Raw genomic sequence first — 27,689 nt, 5'->3', positions numbered from 1 at the left:
AACCCCTGGCTTACATTGATTACTACAAAGCTTCTCTCAGCAGTGGCTTCAGAGGGAGTGAGCCCACACTGTTGCCTGGAGGAGCCACAATTCTCAGTATAGTACTGCCTATGTTCTGTTAAATAAAATTCCACTCTATGCTTAACCCTTAAGGTCTATATAAATACATGAAATGGTAATTACTTTCTTGCATCTCAACTTGGCACTCTTGAGAGGATACCTAAAATGCATATCAAAGATTTTATAAACTTCACCTTAAAAATCATTCTTCAAAGAATTAAATATCAAAAAAGTTTCTCCTCGTTTGATAGTGAAGTAAAGATAACTCAAACAAGCAAAGTCTCAAGTCATTCTGCCAAATAAAAAAAGTGCTAGCAATTAGGACATATGCTACTCAAAAATTAAAAAAAAAAAAAAAGCATTTGGATAGGGAAAAAAAATGTAACAACTTTTATAAACTGGTTAAAGTACTAGATGCTCTCCCCCAAGTAAGTCGTGATTCATAAGAACTCAGAATTTCCTGAGTAACTGAAATCTGTTACAGCTCCTGGCACATAGGAACTGGACCCAGGAAATAAGAAGGTAAAAAACTCCTGTACCAACAGGTACTGAAATGAAAATCTCTCAAGGAAGACTGCAAAGTAAGAAAGGAATTTTACTTTCAGGGGTTCACAGGGTAAAAGGTTCCCTCTTGAGAACCCTAATAAGAGCTGCCCCGAAACAAAAACCACAGCACTGTTTCACACCCGGTGTACCAGGAAAAGGTGTATTACAGAGATGTCCTTTGTGTGCACATATGCTTTGGCCTCCTCAACTTCCTTTTGCCAATTACTGGCCAGAAAGGCGCAAGTGTCCACTCTGGATAAAGACAGAACTCCTCTAAGAGAAACCTGTAAGTTTGCACATTACACGTACAAGGAGCTAAAATATTATAAAACACAGGACTACCCAATACCTTTTCCCCGCTGTAAAAATAAAAATGCACCCTCTCATCTATACACTCCCAACACTGCTGCAAGACATCAGCAGAACTCCACGAGGACGAACCGGTATCCTCCCACTTTCTACCCCTCGATTCCCTTTCCCCCGGCCACTCACACTTTAGGGAAGAGCCGTGGCGCTGAGAAAGTGGGTTGGTTCCCTTCCTCCTCCGCTCTGAGGCGGCAGCTGCGGAAGGCTCCGGCGCGTTACTGAGGAAGAAGCGGTGCTTGTGTCTCTAAGCCAGGCGGTCACCCGGGTCTCTTCCGCGCTGCCGGAGCAGAGGAGGCGGCAGTGGCCCCGCTTACCTCCTCTTTTCCTCTTCCTGGGTCTCTTCAGGCTGTGTCTTCTGCCCGCCCTGGGCCACTTCTCCCGGGACAGTCACGTCTGGGAGGCTCCAGATTTTGCTCTTACAAAGTTTTCCTCTGGGCTGAGGCTGCAGCCGGCCCCCCGGGTCCCCCCCGCCCTCGGGGCTGGGGCGGGGGAGGGGGCTCTAAGAACTCCTCCCGGAGCTCTGCCGAGGAGCCGGGGGGCCGGCGACTGGCCAAGGGAGAAGACCCCCTCCCCCGCGAGGGGGCTGAGGAGGGGGGGAAGGTAAGGAAAGGACGGCGGCGCCGGTCCTGCTCTCCCCGCCGCCGGGGCCGCCGCTTCACATCGGGGTCCCCGCCCCCCCGGCCGGGGGGTGGTTGCTGAGCTTGGGTCCCCGGCTCATACACTCTGGGGCAAGATGCTACGGCCCCGGGCGGGTGGCCGAGGCAGCGGCGTGGTGCGGGACCCGGCCGGCTCCGCTCGGCGCCGCCCCCGCTCCCGGCTCCCGCATGTGTCGCTGCGGCTGGGACCCCCTCCCTACACGTTGGGGGTCCCTCGCCCCGCGCTCCGGGACGAGACAGAAGCTCCGGCCCCTCCTCAGCGTCTTCTCACCGCGGAGAAGCTGACTAGTCCCGGCCCGAGGTAGCCGCCTCCCTGCCCCCCAGCCGCCGGCTCCGGCTCGGGCTCCGGCGTGTGCAGCCGCCACTGCCGGCCGGGAAGGTGAGGGGGGGAGAAGAGGGGTGGCCGCGGCTCCCGCTGGTCCAGGTCAGGACGAAGGTCTCGGCGGTGGCCAGTGCACGGGGGCTGGGTCTCTCGGATGCTCCCTCGCTCTCACGCTCTCCGCTGCGGTGGCGGTAGCGCCCGGAGCTCAGCTCGCTGTCTCGCTCGCTCTGTGCGGGGCTCTCGCCTCACTCCAGAGAGGGGCGGGAGGAAAGCGGCGCCGCCGGATGACGCAAGTCACCTAGCAACCGCTCCCCTCACCCCCTCCCTTTTCTTTCCGCCGGGACGTTTCCTCCGCTGCCCTTTTTTTCCCTTTCTAACCACCCCGCCCTGGGTGACTCTGGCGCGCTCTGATGACGCTAGAGGGGAAGAGGAAGTCGGGGCTCCGCGAGCGGGTGGGTGCGCCTCGGGCCGCGGGACTAGCCGCCGTTGCCGCCGCCTCTACGGCCGCGTCAGAATTGAAGAGAGGAAGGGGAGGAGCCGAGTGGAGCCTAAGCTGCCGCCTGATCTTACCCCTGACCCGACGGTGGCGGGGAGAGCTCGCTCTGTAGCGGTTTCCTCCAGGGCAGGTGGTGACTGCTCCTTTGGGAGCAAGGAGGAAGGCCCAGGCCGCGCGGCCATGGTCGGGCGCGCACCACCCGAAGGTGAGGCATTTAGCCCCGAATGGGCCTTCGAAAAGCCAGACTGAGCGAGAACTTGTCCTACAGCCTGATCCGCTGCACCTGCTCCAAGGAGCGAGCGCCCCACCCTTCCCGTGGTGTAGGGCGAGCCTAGCACCCGATAACGTGTGGTCGGGCCGAGCAAATGTTTGATGAATGAATGAATGCCTCCCTCCGACGCACTCGCGGAGTTCAGAGGAGTTGATGGAAGTGCAAGCGTTTTGTAAGCTACGTAGTGTTGTAAAGATGAGAGTGGTGATACATCCCTTATTCCCCCCCACCCCCACGAAAGGAAATAGGGGTGCGGTTTGAGTACGGAGTCACAACCTGGGTCTTTAGTGTAAAGGGGGGGGGCGAATTGCCGCGACAAGGGAAGGAAGCCATCCTCCCGGAGATTGTGGCAAGATTTTTTACTTTTTCAGGAGGAGATGTTAGTAGTATCTCAGTTTTAGGAACTATTCTTGCTTGTATGAAGCTTTGGAGAGCTGATCTTGGTTGGTAGTAAGTGTCCATAACCATCATCAGGAAATGTTGGCCTGTGTTTCAGGCCTGACTCAAAAGCTATTTCATTTCTAAAATAAATATTATTACTATTATGCAGCTTTTCCTACAGATGTTATCCTGGAAAGTAAATTCAAATAAAAACTCATGAGGTTGAAAGTGTAGTTCTCTAGGAAAAGAAATTTTAAGATGAAAGGATCAGAATCCTCAGAATCTGTCTTGAACCTGTCCGGGTGAATAGCGTGAGACTGAGATGAAAGCAGCAGCAATGATGAAAGGAAGCAGATTCCAGAGTTCTTGTCGCTGGACCCTGGCACACCCTACCTGCTCTCCAAGCAGCATTAACGGATATTACAAGTCTTTCCACTTCAGGGAATAAGGAGCGAGTTTTTATAGGCAGACTTTGGAAGCTCAGAGTTTCTACCACCACCATATGCAAACAGTAGACTAAGGAAACTTCTAACTGGGTGAATCCAAGGGCTCATTTTTATTAAAATGCTGCAGAAAAATTGATGAGAGTGGTAAGTGGATGTTGCAGAAGCAAGAAGAGACTCACAAAGCAGCACTTGCCGAAGTGTCCTTGAATCGATGTTCCAAGAGCCAGGTTAGCTATCCTGCTTAAGCTACTGTGGATTTGACTGCCTTGTCATGATCAATGCCCTACCATGTAACTTCCAAATAAGACTCACAGGGAATCTGGCCCCCAAGTGCTAGCCCCACACGGCTACAAAATAAATCTCTATTTGGTTTTGCCCCCTCCCTGATTTCCTGGTGGAAATTGAATGAATAAAATGCCCAGATTTAGGAGATTTTGTGAAGCTGAGCACCTCAGATTTTAAGTTCTGTGTGCTTTGGATAAAAAGAATGCAAACATCAGAGCTCTGCAACCCAGTAGAGGACACCTCCAGAAAAGTGTGTACTGTACCACATGGGGTTTTTCAGTAGCCTGATCCATTTTCATTGTCAGTGGCTCCACCTTAGAACCTTAGTACTGAGAGGAAAGCACTCAGGAGAGCCCTCATCCACCTACTTACGAAGTAATAGCGGCACTAAACTTACTGGGCAAAATCCACCCACATCACCACCCAGTACGAAAACTGGAGGAAACAGCTGGAACTGGCAACTAGAGAGGAGGAAGTTCATACATTTCTAACTTGGTCTGCTTGTCTCTTTAGTTCTTATTAATCCAGAGGAGAAAACAGCTAGTTTGTTCAAAATTCCAAAAAATCTGAAATTTCAGGTAACAGTTCTTTCCCTGCTTCATCAGTTTGTTTGTGATAAAGATCTGCATGCTATGTTAGAATATAACAAAGGGATATTTGTAGAGGGTTCTTTTCTCATGCACTTGAATGCGAGCTATTATGAGAAACTATTTAATCAGTGTTTTATCATCCCACATCAGTGGTTTTTACTGTCAAAGATTTCGTAAGCTAAATTATCTGGTAAAATTTCTAGAAATGCCATCTAAAAAGTCTTCAATTACTTTTAGCATTTTTATTGTGAGATATACATTAAAATGCATACAGCAGTTATTCGGTGTAATAAGTAGTTATAAAAGAAACCTGCCTGTGGCCAACCAGGTCAAGAAATAGAACATTGCCAGCATCCTGGAAGCCCCCCTGGTGACCTTCCTGAGCACAACTCTTTCCCTCTCTTTTCGAGGTAGCCATTATTCTAACTTTGGTGATAATCATTTCCTTGCTTTTCTCTATTGTTTTCTCATAAGCATGCATCCCTAAATAATGTGTTGTTTAGTTTTGTCCTTTCTGTTGAACTTTATTAAATGGAATAACATAATGTGTAATCTGTTTGCTTGCTGCTTTCGCACAATGTCGTTTTTAATCCGTATGTTGTTCAGGTTGTTCATATAGTTGTAATTTGTTCATTTTAATTGCAGTGTTCCATTGTAGCAATATGCTATAATTTATTTAGCCATTCTATTTTTGACGGACATCTGGATTGTTTCCAGTTTGGGACTGTTAAAAATACTGCTGTGAGTATTCTCCGTATGTATATTCCATCACATTTTTATCAGTTTCTGTATGGTATATACCTGGGCGCTGTTTCTAGAGGATTATACTCACACCAGCCATGTATGTGAGCCCCATTGCTCCACACCCTCATCCGCTCTCAGTATTGTCAATCCTTTTGCCAGTCTAGTGGATGTATAGTTGTATGTCATTATGGTTTTAACTTGCATTTCTCTGATTGCTGAGATTTGAGCAATGTTGTTATTGAATTCCTTTTCACATATCAACTAGCCATTCGGATTTCCTCTTGTGAAGTGGTTATTACCTTTTTCATGCCTGATTTCCCATTATCCTTTTATAGTCCACATTTAAAAAATTTATTTTAGGTAAGGTAATGCTACCAAATGAATTATACTTGGGAAAAGTTCTTTCCAAAATATAGCTTACTTAATTATCTTCTATGAATTTGATTTTAAACTTCTTAAATATAGGACAAGACTCAGGGCGCCTGGGTGGCTCAATTGGTTAAGCGCCTGCCTTCTGCTCAGGTCATGATCCTGGGGTCCTGGGATCGAGCCCCACATCAGGCTCCCTTCTCCATCTCCCTCTGCTGCTCCCCCTGCTTGTGCTCACTCTCTCTCTCTCTCTCAAATAAATAAAATCTTAAGAAAAAAAGGACAAGACTATATTTTATTTTATTTTTTACCTTCCAAAATAATCCCATGCTTTCAACTTTCAATGCTGGAATTTCTCATGGTGGTTTTGGGTTTTGTTCTCATTTTGTTTCCCTCAAGTATGTAAAAGAGATTTTTATTCTCTTGAATCTATGTAACTCGTTTCTGTTCTTTGTTACTTTGTATGTTATAGGCAACTATGTAACAGATTATTTCCCCAGCACAGGGTTTGTTTGTTTTTTTTCATTTCCCAGTTTCATTCATTTTATAAAAGTCACAGTGACTTTCTCTTTATTTCTGAAGTTCCTGCTAAAATAATGATTTATTGGGGTTTCTTTGTTTTTTAATTTCACTCAGTAATATCAAATACACACCATACATGTTGCTACCTGGCAAATTTCCCCAACATATTCTCTTTGGTCGTCTTTATCATTTCCATATCTGTCAGTTCTTTGTGTAGAATCAGTGATATTTTCTGATTTCTCATCTTAAGATGAGACCCAGAGAAATTATTTTACGTAGGGTCAAAAAAAGCAAGTAAAGAGGATGCCTGGACTCCACCCCAAGTCTTCCAGTAAGTATGCTTGCCATTATATCACACTGACTCGGTCTTCTGGAGCAGTAAATAATAGACCTATAGACCTATAGATCTATAGACCAGTGGTCTATAGAATATTGTTCACTACCACATGGCAAACCTCTTATTCTATCATTTTAAGCCTAACAGCTTTAGGATCAGATTAAGTGTGATAGAAATAAAAATAAATAAATACAATTTTTAAAGATTATTATAATTTCTAAAAAGGGATTACATGGATACTTGTTTTAATACCCTTTTTTTTAAAGATTTTATTTATTTGAGAGACAGAATGAGCAGTGGGGAGGGGCAGAGGGAGAGAGAGAAGCAGATGCCTGCTGAGCAGGGAACCCAATGCAGGGCTCCATCCCAGGACCCGGAGATCATGACCTGAGCCAAAGGGAGACGTTTAACCAATGGGGCCCCTGGATACTTGGTTTAAAAAAAATAAGGTTTCTCCACTCTTTCCTTCACTAAGCCCGCATCGCCTCTTCAGAGAACCATCATGCTTCCTTAATATCTGAGAAAATTATTACGCAAAGGAAAGCAATGGTTAGTGGTGTCAAATAATTCAGGAAAGACTCTTGTATTTAGTGCTCAGCTCCCTAATAATTTCATAATGCTGTTAAAAATGTTGACTATCAGAATATAATGACATCTGTAAATCCAAAAAAAAAATCAGCCTAGAAAACCTATCAACTGCTTGATGAGATCACCCCTATATTTGCCTTTACCATCAACTGGACTTGTAAAAAGATTGTAAAAATGAATTATAGATGACTACTAGTTTTAATAGAAAATAAATCACTTGTAATCTTTGATAGTTTAACCTCGGAGTTTCAGAAAAATCCTTCCTTTGGTTTTGTCATTAATAGTCACAAAGTATTTTTATCTAATAAAATCCTACCAAGATAGGATTGGTTGTAACTTAACCCTGGAGAGCAAAGGCTTTAAAATTTTCTGGCTTGAAATTCAAAGCTGAGTTACCGAATTAACAGTAGGGAGTTGCCAAAGGTACCAGATACATAAATATTGTCTATTTTTACCATACTTCCAAAATGCAGGGATATATAGAAAGTATGAAAGTGTTAGAACATCTGTCATAAGCATAGACTTTTCACATTACTTCACAATTCAGTGAACAAAAATTTATCACCTACTACTTCCTAGCACTTAACCAAGTGCTGAACATATAATGGTGAAACAGACCTAATCCCTAGCTTCAGAGAGCCCACAGTCTACTCCCTAGTATGTGCTGGGTTTGATACTTGACTCCAGTCACTACCATCTAAAACTATTTGATCTATATTACCATCTGATGATCTATAAGTAAATGGGTGACTACTTTTATTCTCTTGGTAAGCAAATAAATGATCATATGCTAGAACCTTCAATCTTACTGTCATTTTTCAGAATTTCATTATGACTATTTTTTTTAAATAAACCCTGAAAAGTACTATAATGCATGTTTATTTACCTAGATTCAGTCATTGTTAACATTTTGCTATATTTGCTTTAAGCACTTTTTCCTCAACCATTTGAAACTAAGTTGCAGGCATCATGTGGCTTCTCTCCAAGTACTTCAGCAGGGATCACCTAAGCAAAAGGATATACCTAACCTCAATCTTTAATCTGACCTAAGAAAATTAACAAAAACCTATATCTAAATATATGATTCATATTTAGATTTCCCTAATTGTCCCAAATAGTTTTTCCAGTTTTTTGGGCTATACTTGACAAATAACACTGTATAAGGTTAAGGTGTACAACGTGATGATTTGATGGACATACTTATAGTGCAATGATTACCACAATAAGGTTAGTTAACACATCCATCACCTCATATAGTTACCTTTGTGTGTGTGTGACGACACTTAAACATTTTCAGATCTCTCTTAGCAAATTTCAAGTATAATATTTTTCATAGCTTGTGCCCTCCCCCAACCTGGATCCAATCAAGTTTCACACATTGCATTCTTCAGTCATATTTAAATGTAAATATTTTTAGAGAAACTAAAAACTGGACTCTCCAATAACACTTGGAAATAATTGTTTTACATTTTGTCATTTCTCTCTTTAACAATGTTATATTTTAAGTTTAAGAGCATTATATATTTTTAGTGGAGGATGGTCTCCCTTTATTCAGTAGCTTTTCACTCACCTTTGACATCACTTAGTGCAGCTTTAATAAATGGGGAACTCACTCACTGAGATACTGAGCATTCCCCTATTTTCTGAAAATAACCTATAACATTTTCTTAGACACTGCCTCCTTCCACCTTTGCCCCACCATGCTTTTCCTGGAAAGCTCTGCTTTTTCTCCCGTCCAAAACCCTTATTACCCCTTTTCCCTCTCCTTGAATCTGTCTTAACTTTCTAGAAACCCCTTCCAGAGCATCTAACTGCACAGTTCTTATCTTCTCTTATTCTCTACCCACCTTTCAGGCTACCATAACCTCTTCTTAGCTCTCCCAGAACCTGCACCTGATTTCCTTTACCAAAACCCTTTCACTAGGAGTCCTTAGCATCAGAACCCACCACCACGAGTATTACACAGCTGATTCCAAAGGAAGAAAGGGGCATAACATTTGTCAAGAGTTTAGAATGTGCAGTTGTTCAATCTTCACAAAACTCTGCAACATAGGTGCAAGATGCCCACATTCCTTATTCCTCGCCCTACCACATAGGAAGACTCTTTCCCAGTTTCCCTTGCTATTAGGCTGGGGCCATGTAATTGGTCTGGCCAGGAGATGTGGGCAAAAGTAAAGTGGGTCATTCCCAGGCTTGATTCTAAAGTCTCCTGTGAGACAATCAGCTTGTGACTTCTCCCTTGTCTACAACGCTTAAAAGCAAAGGATGTTAAGATACCGGATCACATGTATCACAGGAGTTCAGATTGTTTAGTTACTGCGTAGAGGAGTTCTATCTGACCTCAATCAGACAGTGAACTGAGCAGAATGTAAAGTTGTATTAAGTTTCTGAGTTTAATACCAAGTTTGCATTTAGAAACATAAAGAATAGCAAGTCATTGTGTTAATATTCTGGTCCAGCGAGGTTGGGTTATATAAGCTTTTGCGACCTGACATAAGAATGCAACCTCCCCCCCTTTGTTCAACTGTTTTTATAGAAACGTGAGTTCTGAGTTCCAATCCAAACTATAAAAGAACTTTTAGAGAAAAGAAAACAAAAACTCTAGGGATTGATTCTTCCGTGAAAGAAGTACCACATATCAGAACACCACTACCCTTCAGGTATTTGTTTAAGGCTGCCTTTTCAACAAATGGGCTGCCATTTAAAAGATGAAGAAATCCTCAGTTTTTTCAGCCTTTTATTCCAGGGTTGACATTTCTTTTAATAACCAAATAAAATGTCATGGCCTACCATCTTATATGCTATGAAAAGTTCAGAGCCAGCTCTCTCCGCTGTAGCTGGCTTGTTCAAGTTATTTCAAGGCTGTGCCCTGCGCTGGACACTACTATTTAAATTCCTCAACATGAGACTGTTCTATGTAGTGGACTTTTAGGTTGAGAGGTAACAAGTGGTTATCATAGTATAAGAACCAACTTATACTACATGAAACAACTTCAAAATCAATGTCAGATATAACTTTTCCTAAAACTGTTGGCCAACGGCAACCTGAAGGATTTCTTTCACTGAGTATGTCTTTCCTTAGGTCTCTTCCCATCACCCTATATTTGCTACTCTAACCCCCACATTCTCCTCACATCCCTTCAGAACAATCTCCTTAAATCCAAGATTCCTTTTATTTCATTGAGCAAATCATTCAACTCTCTTGGGTCTCCACCTCTCACGAAAAAGCCCTTCAAACCCATTATTAATAATGTACACAGATGCAAATAACAGAAAACCCAAGTGGCATAAACATTGAGAGGATTCATTGTTTCCCTTCGTGAGAAATCCTCTGGTCGGGAATCCAAGATTGGCATAGCAGCTCATAATACCATCAGGTACCCAGGCTGCTTTGCTTTCATGGCCATCCTTGCCACACTGACTTTTATTATCAAGCCTGTGGTCTAATGAGTCACAAATGGGCGGGCAGCCATTCCTCAGGAGTCACATTTAAATTGCAGACTGGAAGGAAGAGGAAAGGGTGGTGCCTGTTTGAGGAAACACTGATTCTTTCCCCAATGTTTCCAGCACATTCCCGTTTAGGTCTGACTGATAGAAAGGTATCTTGGGTCCATGCCTAGATCTAAAGAAGGCTGAGAAGTCTTTTTGCTGGGCATTGTGGCCCAAAGTGAGGTTGGAATTCCATTAATAAGGAAAATGGGAAGAACAGATAAGGAGTAGGAAATTAGCAGTGTCTGACACGCTTTGTCTTAGTCTGTCCTGTCTGCTATAACAAGAAACCATCGATTGGGTGGCTCATAAACCACAGGAATTTACAGTTCTGGAGGCTGGAAGTCTGAGACCAGGGTGCCAGCATGGTTGGGTGAGCGCCCTCTTAGAGGTCACAGACTGTCGACTTTTTGTACCCTCACATGGAGAACAGAGAACATCAACCACTCTCCTAACTCTTATATAAGGGTATGAATCCCATTCATGAGGCCTACACCCTCATGACTTCATCTACTCCTAATTACCTCCCAAAGGCCTCACCTCTTAGTACCGTCACATGGCTGCGTGGGAATGGTGGGGGGATGGGGACAGTAATAAGATATCAACATGTTCAGTCCATAACACCCTTAGAGATGTTTTTCTTAAAAGGACCATGTACTTCAGAGATGAAATGCCATTCTCTAAACCCCAGAAATAGCTACAATGTGTTTTTATTTGAAATAGCAATTTTCCTTAATATTTTGCATACAAATATCAATAATATGTAGAATCTTCTTTTTTGCTTCTTGTAACAGCTTAAAAATCCTAGCAATTTAATTTCAAGAGCATTTTAAAATAAATGAATTTGTGATCTCCAGATGGTTGGCTTTTAGTCTCTTACATCATCATTGCAAAAGACATCATATCAGTGGCATTTTAAAGCTCTTTTTTTAGACCTATGTCTAAGAACGATTAAATTTTCATTTCCTTATTAAAACCAAAAATAACCATTTTTATTTATTTTCAAACAATCTGAAACTTACAGGAAAGTGGTAAGTACGGTTTAGAGAACTTTTTTGTCTTGAGCCGTTTGGGAATAAATTGCCAACTTGATGTCCCATCACCCCCAAATACTTAAGCGGGTATATACAGGATATTCTCCTACATAATCACAGTGCAGCCATCAAAATCAGGACGTTAACCCTGATGATTCCTACCACCTAATCCTGGGACCCCTCCCCCCATTAAATTTCATAAGTTGTCCTAGTAATAACCTTGATAGCAAAATAAAGGATACACTTCAGAATGTGTGCTGCATTCAATTGTCACATCTCTTTAATCTCCTTAAGTCTGAAATGTTTCCTCAGTCTTTCTTTGGCTTGCACAACTTTGATACTTTTGAAGTTTAGTTAGTTCTTTTGTAGACCATTCCTTTACTTGGGTGTGTTTCTGTTTAGCAAAAATATCACCAAAGTAGTGCTGTTCTTATTGCATTTTACTGGGTGCCGCTCAATTGGTTTAATCATTTGATTAAAATAATGTCTGTCAGTCTTCTCCACAATTAGGTAACTCCAAAATAAAGTTATTATTTTTTCCATTTGGAATTAATAACTATTAATTTTGTGAGGATACTTTTGTGGAGATACTTTAGCTCTAAATAAATATCTTATTCCTCATCAAACCGTCATTTTATTCTTTTATTGATATCATTATAGGCTCATGGTTCTCTCTCTTGATTAATGAGTTATAATCTGTTACTATTATTATTTATTTTGATGCTTAAGTTGTCCTATATTGGGCCAGTGGGAACCCCTCCAAATTGGCTTCTATGTCATTTTGTCCCATCATTCTTTTAGTATTTTTTTTCCTAGCCCAACAAAATGTTTCAGACTCATGTTGTACTTTTTCTGCCCCAGTGTTGGGCATGGCCCTTTCTCCAAGGAATAGGGGTTACCTAACAAAATAAAGGTTAATCAGTTAAATTTGAATTTCAGATAAATAATGAAAAAATATTTGGCCTAGGTATGTCCCACGCAATAATTTCTTATTTGCTAAGTATCTGCTATATTTTTAAATGATAAATCTGGCACCCTACCGAGGAGCTTGGTTCCTTTAAGTGGTGAATGGTATTTAGAAACCACAATCTGGTGGGTCCGCTGGTTGCAATTTGAGTTCACAGCTCTCAGACTCTCTTGATCGACTGAGCTAGGGAACATGTACACACACACACACATACACACACACGTACAAACATTTATATCTGTATTTATATATCAATATTGGTGCCATATAAATGTGGATACAGTGTAATCCATGAGTTCACACTGATAATATCTAATTCCAATCCAACACCTGGGGGTTTATTCTAGTTTTTTCCTTTTCCATATATATGACTTCATTCTCCTAGGGTGAGAAACCTGACTTGCATTATCCTTAATATGCTTACTTATTTGATCCATCCCTTGGTTTATAATCAAACTCACGCCACTGCCACTGCCCCCTTACCTATGAAGCTGTCCTCCTCAGCTGCTTGTGTGAGGCCCCCTGTGCCAGGCTATCCCCACGGTCAGACACCCTCTTCAACAAACCTGGGCTCTGACACCTTACCACAGGCTACCCCACAGAATGGATGCCCTCTTCACCTTGCTTGGGATCTGCCCCCACCCTCTCATGGCATGCCACCCCTCCACATGGATCTTCTCTTCCTCCTGCCCAGGCTTGCCACCACATACCATGTGGAAGGCCTCCTCGGCCTGCTCAGAATTTGATTCCACACTGGTCCTTCTCCCTGTCTGCTTCCCCTCCTCACCTGGCTTTATGCATGAACGTCTTCAAAAATAAGTGATACTTAAGTATGAAATACCATATTCTTCTTATTACTCATAACACAAGCTGAGGTTTTCAATATAAAAGAGGTTCTGACAGACACACCTGGAAAAATAGTTACTCACAGATATTTGTAGTCATTTGCATTGAGCTGATACTAACCATTACTTATTGACTAATAGTAAAAATCCAAGAAAAGGCAACATTGGAAATGTTTGTTCTCTATTTCCTCTCAAAACCCCCTCAAATGGGCGCCTGGGTGGCTCGGTTGGTTGAGCAACTGCCTTCGGCTCAGGTCATGATCCTGGAGTCCCTGGATCGAGTCCCGCGTCGGGCTCCCTGCTCGGCAGGGAGTCTGCTTCTCCCTCTGACCCTCTCCCCTCTCATGTGCTCGCTCGCTCTCATTCTCTCTCAAGTAAATAAATAAAATCTTTAAAAAAAAAAACCCTCAAATAATAGTAAAGGAATAAAAAGTTATAAAAAGTACAAAGAGAACAGGAGATAGAATAGGAGAAAAGAGATGTCAGGAAATTCTAGAAGATAGTAAGTAGGCAGGAGCAACTCACTTCAAGAAAAGAAAGCTAAAACCTAACTTTCTGCAGCAGAGTGTCCTGCAATAACCAGCCAATTCCTGATATGGAACCCTAGAAAATGGCAAAATTGAAATCATTAGTTGCCTCTGAAGGCAAAAAATGCAGGGTAAAGCAGAAAACAGGCTTTTCCTTAAGTATGAATAAAAAGACAAGGATCACCCGAACATTTGAAGAAAGTCGAACATGAATGTAAAGAAACTTAACCTGGAGGAAACTGAGATAACACAGAAGAAGAAAAGTATCAAAGACTGTGATAAAACTTTTTAAAGATGTAGGGCAAGGGATAATGGTATATTTCTGTGTCTGTGTGTGTTGAGATAATTAAAGACTCATCTTTAGTAATAGGAACTTAATAGATGACCTCTTGGTTTGAAAAATCATGACATATCTGTATCAGCATGTTATTTGGATGCAAATACTAAGAGGAAAAAGCACCTGAAGAGTTGAAAGTATTTGCCTCTAAGGAAGCCACATTAGATGAGGCGAAAGGCAGGCGACTCTTGATTTTTGTTTGTTTAATTTTTTTAAAATTGTATTTATTTATTTGAGAGAGAGCACCAGCAGGCAGAGGGGCAGAGGAAGAGGGAGAAGCAGCCTCTCCACTGAGCAAGGAATCCGATATGGGACTCAATCCCAGGACCCTGGGATCATGACCTGAGCCAAAGGCAGATGCTCAATGACTGAGCCACCCAGGTGCCCCTCTTTATCTGAACTCTTTAAAGTTATTAGTCCCTTCCCATAAGTGACAGTGTTTTCAAGTTTGCAGTTTGCCTTTTTATTTTAACTTTCAAAATTATATTTGCTTTTATGTTTATTTCTTTAAATTATTTTTGTTAAATATTGAATACATTCAAAATGTGTAATTTATGTGTATAGAGAATAACAATAAAATGAACACCTGTGTACTTAAACCTGACTTGAGATAGAATATATTACCAATATCATAGAAGTCCTGTTATACATCTCCTTCCATCCCTATTCTCTTCTCTCTTCCTTCCAAACCATTATTCTAGTTTTTTTCTAAAGTTTTTTTTTTTTTTTTTTTGTCTATTATTTTTAGGTAGTGGGGAGGGACAGAGGAAGGAAAGAGAGAATCTGGAGCAGACTCCCCATTGAACGAGGAGCCCAACTCGGGGTCAATCCTACAACCCTGAGATCAGACACTTAATGGATGAGCCACCCAGGCGCCCCTATTCTAGTTTTGTGTTTACTAACCTGTCTCTCTCTCTCTCTCTCTTTCTCTCTCTCTCTCTCTCTCACACACACACACACACACACACGTTTACGTTTTCATTTTGCATATTTTTAAAATCCAAACAATTCATGGGTTCTTCTGGAACTCACCTACCTCCCCATCAACGTTAGGTCCCTAAAATTAATTCATGTTGATGTATGTGACCATAATTACATCCCATTGCCCCTGATGGCCTAGTGCTGCCAATTGGGCCTCAAGAATCCTGTTACATCCATCGACTCTGAGGCATCTCTTATCAGTCTTGATCTAGAGGACAAGCAATTATGAGCTTCTCAGAATGTACTTGTAGAATACGACACTTACCACTTTAGTGAAGGGAGTATCCTCTGAGCCCTCCCAGGGAATGTTGCTAGCTGGTGGGTTCTCTAGTATTACATAATAAGTGCATCCTTTTTTTTTTATTGACATATAATGTATTATTTGTTTCAGGGGTACAGGTCTGTGATTCATCAGTCTTACACAATTCACAGCACTCACCATAGTACATACCCTCCCCAATGTCCATCACCCAGCCACCCCATCCCTCCCACGCCCCCTCCACTCCAGCAACTCTCAGTTTGTTTCCTGAGATTAAGAGTCTCTTATGGTTTGTCTCCCTCTCTTGTTTTGTCTTGTTTCATTTTTCCCTCCCTTCCCCAATGATCCCCTGTCTTGTTTCTCAAATTCCTCATATCAGTGAGATCATATGATACTTGTCTTTCTCTATTTCACTTAGCATAATACCCTCTAGTTCCAACCATATCATTGCAAATGGCAAGATTTCATTTTCTTTTTTTTTTAAAGATTTTATTTATTCATGAGAGAGAGAGAGAGGCAGAGGCAGAGGGAGAAGCAGGCTCCCCGCGGAGCAGGGAGCCCGATGCGGGACTCGATCCCAGGACCCTGGGATCATGACCTGAGCTGAAGGCAGACGCTTACCGACTGAGCCACCCAGGCATCCCAAGATTTCATTTTCTGATAGCTGCATAGTATTCCATTGCATATATATACCACATCTTTTTTATCCATTCATCTGTGGACGGACATCTAGGCTCTTTCCATAGTTTGGCTATTGTGGACATTGCTGCTATAAACATTGGGATACTCTTAATTCTAACCTATCTGAATTTTTTTTACCCCTTCATCATCTTTCTCCTAAGAAATTCCAGTATCGGAGGGTGCCTAGGTGGCTCAGACAGTTAAGCGTCTGCCTTCAGCTCCAGTCATGATCCCAGGGTCCTGGGATCGAGCCCTGCATCAGGCTCCTTGCTCAGCAGGGAGCCTGCTTCTCCCTCTGCCTGCTTCTCCCTCTGCTTGCCGCTCCCCCTGCTTGTGATCTTTCTCTCTCTCTCTCTGTCAAATAAATACATAAATAAATAAAATAAATTCCAGTGTCTCCATCTCATCATTGTTTTCAAGTTTCAAAGAGCCAGTTTTGCAACATACTGGGTACAGTTCTAGGCATTCTACTAGGACATAAAGTCTTGAGTCACTGCATAAGGCACCCTTATGAATAAACTCTCCCCTATCCAGCCTTATAGTCTGTCCTCCCTGATCCAGATCCTTTAAGTTCAATTTCTAGGCAAATTCTCCCAGTTCCTGCTGGTACATATTTGCCAGGTGCTGCAGTGCTTTTGGTGAATAATCCCTTTCTTCACATAGCAGAATTTCTCTGCTTGGCTCATAATAAGACTTCCAATTATTGGTCTAGAAGCAATAAAGAGAGACAAGGAAAGATCTTGCAGACAAGCATCATCTTGCAAGGCATCTGCCCTAAGTAAAGCATTTGCACAATTTCCAGGCAATCAGACACTGGTTTCCTCTAGCAAGAGGAAGGGCTCCAGAGAATTCTGGCCCAGAGTATCCAGAGGAATCTGGGGAGTTAAGTCTTTAATCCCATCCACCCAACCATTCCCATCAGAGGTCGCAAGTCTCCTCTTCTTCCCCTTCAAGTCCCTGACTTTAGCCTAAGAAAACTTCTGGGCACTGAAGATCAAATGTGAGGTCTTGTTTTTCAGCTTAGTCTATCTACTCTGTCCACAGGAGATGAGACTACCTTTAAAAGATGCCAGGGAAGATTTCTGGCCTTCTCTCAAACCATGTTCTAAATTAATGGTTACCTGATCTAAGCCTGTTATTTTCTTCCTTCATGGCTCCTCTAACAGCTAACAAACCAACTTCAAAATTCTAATAATTACCATTGCCCCCCATAGATTGCCGTTCAAGAGTTATTCTATAGGCCAGTGCATTTTCGTACACTTGTACACTATCCCAATTCATCAGAGGTAAGACTCTTAGTAATAATGATGTGAGAACATGCCAGAGATTATCAATAGCAACTGGGTCTTCATTGTCATCTGACCAGCAAGTGATCCAATTCTAGTACCTTATTCTGATCGTCTCCTTCCTTGCATCACTTCTAGGACCCACTGACTTAGGCTGGGTTCCTCCAAAACTAAGGATCTGAGTAGAGGTGGCATGTTTGAAAGGTAAAATGTGATATTGGGAAGTACCGGCAGAGGAATGGAGAAGTAAGACAGAAAGGGAAGGAAACTGTACCGAGCACTTTAATGAGCAAGGTACCGCTGAGGACAACTGGAGATCAATCCCATAGGGGATCTCTGGGAAACATGTGGAATACACATCAAAGGGGTCCCACCCAAGGAGGCAGGGAAGCTAGGATGTTTGTCCTTCACCTCCCATTCCATTGGCTGAGGTCTCTTCCCTGAGCATGGGCCTGCCCTACATTCATTCAGATAAAGAGAAGCCACAGACGAGAACACAAGTGCTTCTAGTGAGGTTGGCTTGTACTGGATCATTCCAGAGCACCTAGGGATGTGGGTGAGTCACCAATGGCTGTCAGCTATACCTTCTCTGACTTCCTTTCTAAGATAACACATACCCCTCCAATGGAATATCACTCAGCCGTAAAAAAGAATGAAATCTTGCCATCTGCAACAACACGGATGGACCTAGAGGGTATTATCTCAAGTGAAGTTAAGTCAGAGAAAGACAAATACCATATGATTTCACTTATATGTGGAATCTGAAAAACAAAACAAATGAGCAAACAAAACAAAACAGAAATGGTTTCATGGATACAGAGAACAATCTGGAGGTTGCCAGAGGGGAGGGAGATGGGAGAATGAGCAATATAGGGGCAAGGGATTAAAAGGTACAAACTTCCAGTTTTAAAATAAAGTCATGGGGATGGAATGTACAGCATAGAGAATATAGTTAATAATATTGTAACAACTTTGTATGGTGATAGATGATAGCTAGATTTATCATGGTAATTATTTCATAATGTACGTAAAAGTCAAAGCAGTATTTTGATACCTGAAACTAATACATTATTATCAAATGCCCTTCAAAGTAAGTAAATAAATAAAATAAAAGAACACACACCACATCATCACCCTTTACTCTTCCATTGTGTGTGTGTTTTTTTTTTAATTATTCACAGTAGTATTTCTACCTGGAATTCTGTTATATTTATTTATAGTCTCCCTCCACCACATACGTATCCACTAGAATATAAGCCAGAGACCTCATGTGATTTATTCACTGCTATATGCTCCATGCCTAGAATAGTGCCTAAAACATGGCATGCACACAATAAATATTTTTGAGTGAATGAATAAAAGAAGTAGTATTTGCAATATGGCTTGAAAACACTCAGCCTCTGTGGTTAGGAAGTTAGGAAGAAGGAGGTCGGGGTTTCAGAAGAGGGGCTTATTGAGCAGAGCCATGAAGGATGAGCTTTTTTGCAAATACTTTCTCCCAACTTGTGGCTTGTCTTCTCATTCTTTTGACATTGCCTTTCACAAAGCAGTTTTTCGTTTTGATTAAGTCCATCTTATGAATTATTTTTTTCATCTATTGTGCCTTTAGTGTTATATCTAAAAAGTCATCACCATAGCCAAGGTTATGTAGGTTTTCTCCAGTATTATTATTCTGAGGACTTTTTCCCCTCCTCTATCAATAATTTATTCTTTTTCATTGCTGAGTTCCATTGTGTGGGCATATTGCAATTTATTTATTTACCTGTTGATGGATACTTGAGCGGTTTCATTTCTCTTAGGTCAATATCTAAGGGTTGAATGGTGGGTCATTTGATTGGTATACATTGAACTTTTAAGAACTGGTTCAGCTGTTGTCCAAAGTGATTATATCATTTTGCATTCCCACTAGTAGTACATGAGAACCCCAGTCACTCCACATTCTCCCAAACACTTGGTGCCATTAGTCTTTTTAATCGTATCCATTCTATCAGCTGTACAAGGGTATCTCATTGTGGTTTTAATTTAAATTTTAATTTTTATGAAATTCAATTTATTGATTTTTTTCTTTTATAGTTTATGCATTTTGCGTGTGTTTAAGAGATCTGTGCCAAACCCAAGGTCACTACAATTTTCTCCTCTGTTTTTTTTGTTGTTGTTGTTGTGAAAAGTTTATAGTTTTAGCTCTTACATTTAGGTCTATGATCAAATTTAAGTTAATTTTTATATATGATCTGAGGTGAAGGTTGAAATTCATTGTTGCTCTCAGTTAAGATGTGTGCTTTTTCTAAATCAGGTGTGGGGTGATAAAGTTGAATATAGAGAGGATAGCACTGAGAGATTTAGAAATAGAAAAAAGACTTGGTGATTGACTATAGCCTAGATTTTTCCAGGAGAGTCTTGATTTTTCATTTTCTGTCCTTTCCCCTCTCCCAGCTTTTATTATAAAAAAAAAAAAGTTCAAACATACACAGAAGTTGAGAAGAAATTTTATAAACGCCCTTATACCCACCATGCAGATTCAGTAGTTGTTAAAGTGTTTCCATATTGCTTTATTTAATTATCTTTCTGAACCATTTGAATGTAAATTGCTAAAACCAAGACACTTTACACCTAATGCTTCAACACACAATGTTAGGAAACTCTTTTACATAAAATAGTACAATTTCACATCCAAGAGAATTAAGAGTTATCCCCTATTGTCATGTAGGATCCAGTCCTACTCAAATTTTCCCTAGTGTGGTCTCTAGTGTTTTCAAACCAGCATCCAACCAAATTTCATCTACTGCATTTGATTGTTATGTCTCTTTAGTCTTTCTAAATCTAGAACTTCCCTCCATTGTTTTAAACATGTCTTGTAGAATGTACTATATTCAGGATATATTGTGTAATTCCATTTATATAAAATCCTGAAAAACGAAAACTAATCTATGGTGACAGAAAGCAGTTGATGGTCACCTGGGGATAGGGGCAGAAAGTGAGAAGGAGTGATGAATTGCAAAGGACCTGAGCAAACTCTTGAGGTGATCGTATGTGCATTATTGATTATGGTGATGGTTTCACAGCTGACAACATATGTCAAAACTGATAAAAGTGCACATTTTAAACGTGCCATTTATTGTACATCAATTACAACTTAACAAAGCTGTAAAAAGTTGGGGAGGGGCAGAATGTACAAATGAAAATAATAAGACAGAAAATTTTAAATTGAGACTGTCCTGGAAAATCCAGGCTCTATAGGAATTGTGCTTATTATCAATCACCAAGTCTTCATCTTACCTACTCCTGAATTTCTCTCCAATATCCTAGTTTCACTCCTATCCCTTTCCAGTGGATTTAGAAGAGGCATATAGCAAAAATACACCTTAAGTTTTAAACTATTTCCATGTAAGTGCTTGAAAATAAATTAAGAAAACATCGAAAACACATTTTAATTTAAAAAAAAACAGAAGAACAAATTTTCAGTAGCTCCCCCCTGCCATTGCCTCCCGAATTAGACAGAGGTCACAGAAAGATCTAAATCGCTTTTCAGCTTCTGCTCCCATTACTACCTATACATATTCCATCCCCAGACTGATCGGCTTGCCTGCCTCTTGCAGACCTCATGCTGCCCCGTTGTTGCCCTTGGCCGCACTGTTCTTTCTGCTTGAGATGTCTGCTTTTCCCGGGTGCTCTCCCCCTCCTTCAACTGTCTGACAGTCAGAAACCCGCCTCATCCTTTAAGTCTTCTTACGGAAACTGCGGATTCTCACCCTAACCAGACACGTCTTCCTCCGCCTTGGACCACTGCAGTTTACCCTGCCCCCGTTGTCCTTTCCAGCCCTGGGACCAGGGTGAGGCCAGGGAGACACCCACCTGAGATACGAATTCTAAGGGAGCAGCAAAAAACTCAATAATCAAGCATTTTTCAGATCAGCACCTCATCACGTTTCACTCTTTGCATTTGGTGGTCATCTCCTTAGTCTTTTTTAATGTAGATTTTCACCACTTTTTAAAAAAATGTATCTTACAGAATGTACCATATCTAGTACATTTTATAATATTTGTATTATATATTCATGTGATATTATAAACATTTTTATAATGTTTATATTATAGCTTATATAAGCTTTAAAAACATTTAAATTAATGCAAAATATAGAAGACGATACTTGATGATACAGAAATTTTACATGAAGACAGGATCAGGATGACTGATTTTTCCCAAGCCTCAGCCTCCAGTAGGGCCCCAAGTGGCACTGGCTCATTCCCACAGTGCCTGAATGAAAGGACTTAGTATCCCGTGCAGCTCCCATCCTAAGGCCTGGCAGGTTGTGCATACCCATTCACGTGACCACAATTTTCTGCTTCTTCTACATAAAACTTCCCTCATAAAGGAAGGACAGAAAACAGCAGTTGTGATTAGATGTCTAAGGATAGAAAACTAACAAGGAAAAAGAGATGATAACAGGTTTGTAATCTAAGAGGATACAGATTGTCTCCTAGGCGAAGAACTTCAGCTGCACCCTGCATGTGAAGACAGACCGCAAGGGAAAAAACAAGTTATTACCTTAAATATTTCTCATTTTCAAATCTTTTTTTTTACATCAATAACAATCATCCTGAATAATTGAAATCATCATGCCCCCTTCTTATCTTCAGTATAGAACTTTTTTGTCATACATAGATGCATTTCTTAATATAAAATTAATAAATAAAGCCTCTTTCCAGATTTTCTTTATCATTCAGTTGTAGATTTCTTTCTTGCAGTAGTATTGAAAAGAATTGTCTGTTTGTGGGTGTCCACATTCTTTGTGATTTAATAACCATTTTGACAGTCCTCTTTTGTGGGTCTAAGACTTCAAAATAAAATCTGTGAAAGTATTTGCTGACAAGTAGGGTATCTCAGTATTCCCATTGTGTTCGTGTATTAATCACAGATTTAATTATTCATTTCTTCAGGCATTATGATGTCATCATATGTAGTCTCTTTTCTAATCTGGTTAAAACCAGTTTGGTTCTCATGACTGTAAATACACTATATAGTACAGAAAACCTCAAGGCTTAAAGAGGAGAAAAAAAAAAACTCTAATGTAACTTACTGATCTGTTGTACATTTTCATGTTCTTAGCAGTATTGTTTTTTTTTTTTTAAGATTTTATTTATTTGCGAGAGAGAGAATGAGAGACAGAGCGCATGAGAGGGAGGAGGGTCAGAGGGAGAAGCAGGCTCCCCGCCGAGCAGGGAGCCCGATGCGGGACTTGATCCCGGGACTCCGGGATCATGACCTGAGCCGAAGGCAGTCGCTTAACCAACTGAGCCACCCAGGCGCCCCAGCAGTATTGTTTCTAATTATATATGTAATACTGCTTTGTTTGGTAATATAGCCTATTTCTAACATTGGTCTTAGCAGAATATAAATACCTTAAATTAGGATAAATAGTACCCTGCATTCATGGAAAACTTAAAACTACTATCAACTATAATGGAGATCCATCGCTTTAGTTCCATCTTAAGAGTGAATAATAAACAAGCTAAAAAAAAAAAATCCCCTTAAAATGTGAAGTATTTTTAAATGAAACAGACCTGATTTGAGGCTGGGACTAGATTCCTCATATTGTTCATCTAATGAAATCTAGCACATACAAGATGCATCTTGCCAGTTTGGGGGGAAGAAACCAATGAAAGAGTTGGAGGATGCCTTATATTTTCATTTGCAACTATATTACTGGTGATCCATAAATTATCTTTTGAAATTTCAACTACAACTTTAGATTTTATTACTGACTATAGGCAGAACTAAATTTCTATATGTTAGTCATTAGGTAGGAAGGAAGATCTAGATATGCTCCAAGCTAAGAAAACAGGCAGAGACCTCCTTTTTGGGCAGTTTCTTTCCTCTTGCTTCATCAAATTTTGTAGTCAAAATTAGATCGGAATCTACGTTGTGAGCCAGAAGAGCTCATTCCTGTTACACTAAAGAGAGGGAACTTGTGAGTCAGGAACCTGGTAAATCACTTGTGGATACCACTGATCTCAAGTTGATGACATAAGCAAATGATTTCCTCAGGGAAGAACAAGAAGACCTTCAACACGACAGGTAGAATACTTGTTGCCTTGGAAAAGCTGTTGTTGGGGACTGAATATCTGACAGTTCTCAAGCTTAGATCAAGGGCAACAATCTTGCTTGTCTTGTCTACTGCAGTATACTCAGCACCTATCACTGTGCCTAGCCACGATAGGTGTTTAATCCATATTATTGATGAATTTTTTAAAGTCTGTAGGTTGAAAATACACAAGGGACACTGAAGTGCATATTTCTAAGTGAAAGACGCCAGTTTGAAAAGGGTGCATATTGCATCATTCCAACTATATGACATTCTGGAAAAGGGAAAACCACAAAGACAGTAAAAGATCAATTGTTGCCAGAGGTTCTGGGAAGGAGGGAGAGATAAACAGGTGGAACACAGAATTTTTACGGCAGTGAAATTCTTCTGCATGGTACTCTAATAGTGGATACACGTCATTACATATTTGCCGAAACCCATGAAATGTACAATACAAAGATTGAACCCTAATGTAATGTAATGTAATGTAATGGACCATAGTTACTAATAATGTATCCATATTGGTTCATCAGTTGTATCAAATGCATCACACTAATGCAAGATGTTAATAATAGGAGAAACTGGGGAAAGAGAAGGGAGTATGTGGAAATTTTTGGTGCTTTCTGCTCATTTTCTGTAAATCTAAAACCGCTGTAAAAAATAAAGTCTATTAATTAAAAATTCTTTGAAGCTTTATTGTGCCCTTTACTTCCACTCCAGGACAATATAAAAGAAGCTACCAGAAACCAGATGAATGAATGAATGAATATGGCACTTGAATAAATGTGGTATTGGGTATTGAATGAATTTGATATTCTTTAGAATCTATTTTGAGTAAATAAATTCCTATTGAGTGCCAACCAAAGCACCGCTAGGTAGTGTACAGTGTAGAAAAAAAGAAACTGCTCCTTATTCTGAGAACTACAAAGAAGAGCTTTTTATTCTCTTGACCACAAGATTCTTCAAGAGAGAAAATATTTGCCTGCCAAAGGAGAAAAAATAAAAACTTTAAGGAGTGTGACAATTAAGTAGGAATTTAAATACAGTTGACTGAGACAAAAACAAAGATTCAAAGACTAGGGAAATGTGTGAAGACAGGAAAAGCATCCCAGTAAAACTGAAGGTGAAACAATCCATGTTGTCTATAAATGGATGTGAGAATTATGATCTCCTGGAACAGTCAGAAAGCTTGAGTATGGCTTCGTAAGTCATTGGAGATACGCTATAGTCCCAAAGACACACACACACAGAAGCTGTACTGTCCAAGGATCTCCAGGTTCTAGACAGTTGAATGCAGCTTTGTGAGGTAGGGGAGAAGGAAGTATCTTATTTGATGTTTCCACAAAGCAATGCAAACCACAGGCTTATACAATTAGGACATCTTTCTCATCACCAAAAAGACAGAGAGGTAGTACTGCCCCTTCTTGCTTCCATACCCAATCCTCTGGCTAAGCTTTTGTGACTTCCTTCATTCTTCAAATCTGGTGATTTTTTTTTTTAAAGATTTTATTTATTTGATAGAGAGAGACACAGTGAGAGAAGGAACACAAGCAGGGGGAGTGGGAGAGGGAGAAGCAGGCCTCCCGCCGAGCAGGGAGCCTGATGCAGGACTCGATCCCAGGACCCTGGGATCATGACCTGAGCCGAAGGCAGACGCTTAACGACTGAGCCACCCAGGCGCCCCCAAATCTGGTGATTTTAAGCCGGCTTTACCTATACACCAATTGCAGTGCATCGAGTGGTAAAAAAGGGTGATAAAAAGAAAGTAATAGGGTTTACCCTAAATCCTAACCCACACAGGAGAGCTCCAACTTGAACATAGTGTTTGGGAACTATAGCCTACTCAAGATAGATATGAACGCACGTGCACACACACACACACACACACACATGATTCCCCCAAGATTCCAGACACTGGATAAACTTCTTAAAGGGTTGGACAACTGGGGCGCTAGGATGACTCAGTCGGTTGGGTGACCGACTCTTGGTTTCCACTCCAGTCATTGTCTCAGGGGTCGTGGAATCCAGCCCCACGTCAGGTTCCCCATCCTGAAACTCTTAAGTCTTTTTTTAGGTTCTAAAAGATCTGTAGAAACACTAAAACTAAAAAGAGACAACAAAAAGTATAGGAATTTTAGTCCAACCCGCTGATGGTATTTAAGTCCTACCTTCAATTCTGAGGTCAGCCACAATAGAAGTATTTCTAAATTACAAATTTTAAATAAAAACTCCACATGAATCAGAAATTTCTTCCTCGTGCAAATGATTTTGCTCCCCAAAAGAAAGAGCAAACCAGACAGAGGAGAACAGGGTATCAGAATCCTGATCTATTTGATGAGAAAACCCTGATCTTAGCATTTGGATACTTTCCAGAAGTTTTCTCTCTTAAAATTTATGCAGTTCCAATGAACAGCTCAATAGGATTTTTTTTTTTTTTTACTTTGGAAGTTATCCTAACCTTTATCTGAAAGAATGACCAAATGAAAATAACATGGATATCCTAAAGAGAAATGAAGCAGAGAGCTAGTCCTACCAGATACTAAAACATAAAAGCAGTAAGAATTAAAACTTTGTGGTCCTGGTATAAGGATTGAACTGACAAACCCCTCAGTGGAACATAATAGCCTATAAATGGGTTCTAGCATGCATAAAATACATATTAAATGTTGTATCACAAATCAACTGGGAAGGAAAGATCACTTCATAAACTGTAATGGGTTGAATAGCTAGCAATTGAGAGAAAAATCAGCTCATACCTTCATTTCACATTATAAATAAAAAATAAAATTTGGGATATGTAGAGAAATGAAAAAGAAAAATCAAGCTTTAGATGAGCTAAAATAAAATATAATTAAATATTTTTCAAGTTGCTGGAAAAATATGAATTTCTAAGCCTGGAAACAGTTGATGAAATAAAAATTTGACAACATAAAAGCAAATATAATTTTGAAAGTTAAAATAAAAAGGCAAACTGCAAACTTGAAAACACTGTCACTTATGGGAAGGGACTAATAACTTTAAAGAGTTCAGATAAAGAGGGGCACCTGGGTGGCTCAGTCGTTGAGCGTCTGCCTTTGGCTCAGGTCATGATCCCAGGGTCCTGGGATCGAGCCCCGCATTGGGCTCCCTGCTCGGCGGGAGGCCTGCTTCTCCCTCTCCCACTCCCCCTGCTTGTATTCCTTCTCTCGCTGTGTCTCTCTCTGTCAAATAAATAAATGAAATCTTTAAAAAAAAAAAAGAGTTCAGATAAAGAGATATAAAAATTACCGAGATTCTACTAGATAAATCAGCAAAGGGCACGTGCAGAACATTTACAGAAGAGCTACTACAACTAATCTTAAATACAAAATTTCCCCAGCAGTTGTGATTTTACAAAGCAAAGAACAAAATAAATATTTGTCGTTTTCACCTATTAAACTGGTAAAATGAAAAGGGGATGGTACTCATTAATGTAAAGACAGAAAAATGTATATGCTTTATGAATGCTTACTGACATTTCACATGGACGAAAGCTTTTAGAAAGTAATAAATTTGACAAAATGTATCAACAAGAAAAGAAGATCTCATGCCCTTTTATCCAGGGTCCCTTTTCTGGAGATGAAGAAAACAAAAGGTATAGAAAAAGCCATATGCCGTAGGATGGTCATAGAATATTATTCATGATTATAAAAGATTGGAAACAACCGAATTATGAAACAATCAAATTGTTTCAGTGAAGTAGAGAACTTGACAATGGTAGTTTGAACAAAAATATTAAATGAATAAAATATACATATAGTGGAATATTACTCGGCAAAAAAAAAAAAAAGATTATGTAAATTGAATGACCATGCAGTACACTTACTGGTTGTTTCTTTTTCTTTTTTTTTTTCTCCCTACTCTGCCCAGCATGGTTACGAATCTCCCAGTAGCAATGTTCCTTTCCTTTGGAGAATCCTTCCCAATCTTGCATGATCCTGGTGGGGATGTATGTCATGGTAAACCAACTTCATCTCTGCCAACTGGTGAGTATATGATGCAGGTTGGACCAGTGACAATGTAACATCTCCCTGTGCATGGTAACTGGTCAAAGAAAAGATACATTTTTCTTGCCTGACCAATTTGAGTCTTTTCCCAGATTGTTCCAAACTGAAGATAGACAGAAGCTGTCTTCCATTTGGAGGACCTCGGGCTACTGGCAGCTGTACCGCTGGTTGGCAGGGCTCAAGAGTTGCAGAGGAG

General features: G+C 40.5%; 2 protein-coding genes across 3 annotated transcripts in view; one reads left to right on the top strand and one right to left on the bottom strand.

Annotated features, from left to right (window-relative positions):
- Positions 1-1,967, bottom strand: part of FBXW7 (F-box and WD repeat domain containing 7) — a 220,775-nt gene extending 218,808 nt beyond the window's left edge. For both annotated transcript variants that reach the window (XM_035022897.1, XM_035022894.1), the window contains exon 1: positions 1,099-1,967. The gene's annotated coding sequence lies outside the window, so the exon portion shown is untranslated. The remainder of the gene's footprint in view (positions 1-1,098) is intronic.
- On the top strand, positions 1,967-27,466 carry LOC118022241. Its single transcript, XM_035022903.1, has 2 exons — positions 1,967-2,651; positions 27,357-27,466. Exons 1-2 carry the CDS (start codon positions 2,105-2,107, stop codon positions 27,377-27,379), a joined length of 570 nt encoding a protein of 189 aa, XP_034878794.1. The 5' UTR covers positions 1,967-2,104; the 3' UTR covers positions 27,380-27,466.
- The last annotated feature ends 223 nt before the right edge of the window (positions 27,467-27,689 follow it).

The sequence above is a fragment of the Mirounga leonina genome, unplaced genomic scaffold, assembly GCF_011800145.1.
Source record: "Mirounga leonina isolate KUSES-001 unplaced genomic scaffold, KU_Mleo_1.0 Mir_176, whole genome shotgun sequence".
Taxonomy (NCBI): Eukaryota; Metazoa; Chordata; class Mammalia; order Carnivora; family Phocidae; genus Mirounga; species Mirounga leonina.
Note: the sequence above shows the minus strand (reverse complement) of the source record. Positions and strands in the feature narration are given on the sequence as shown.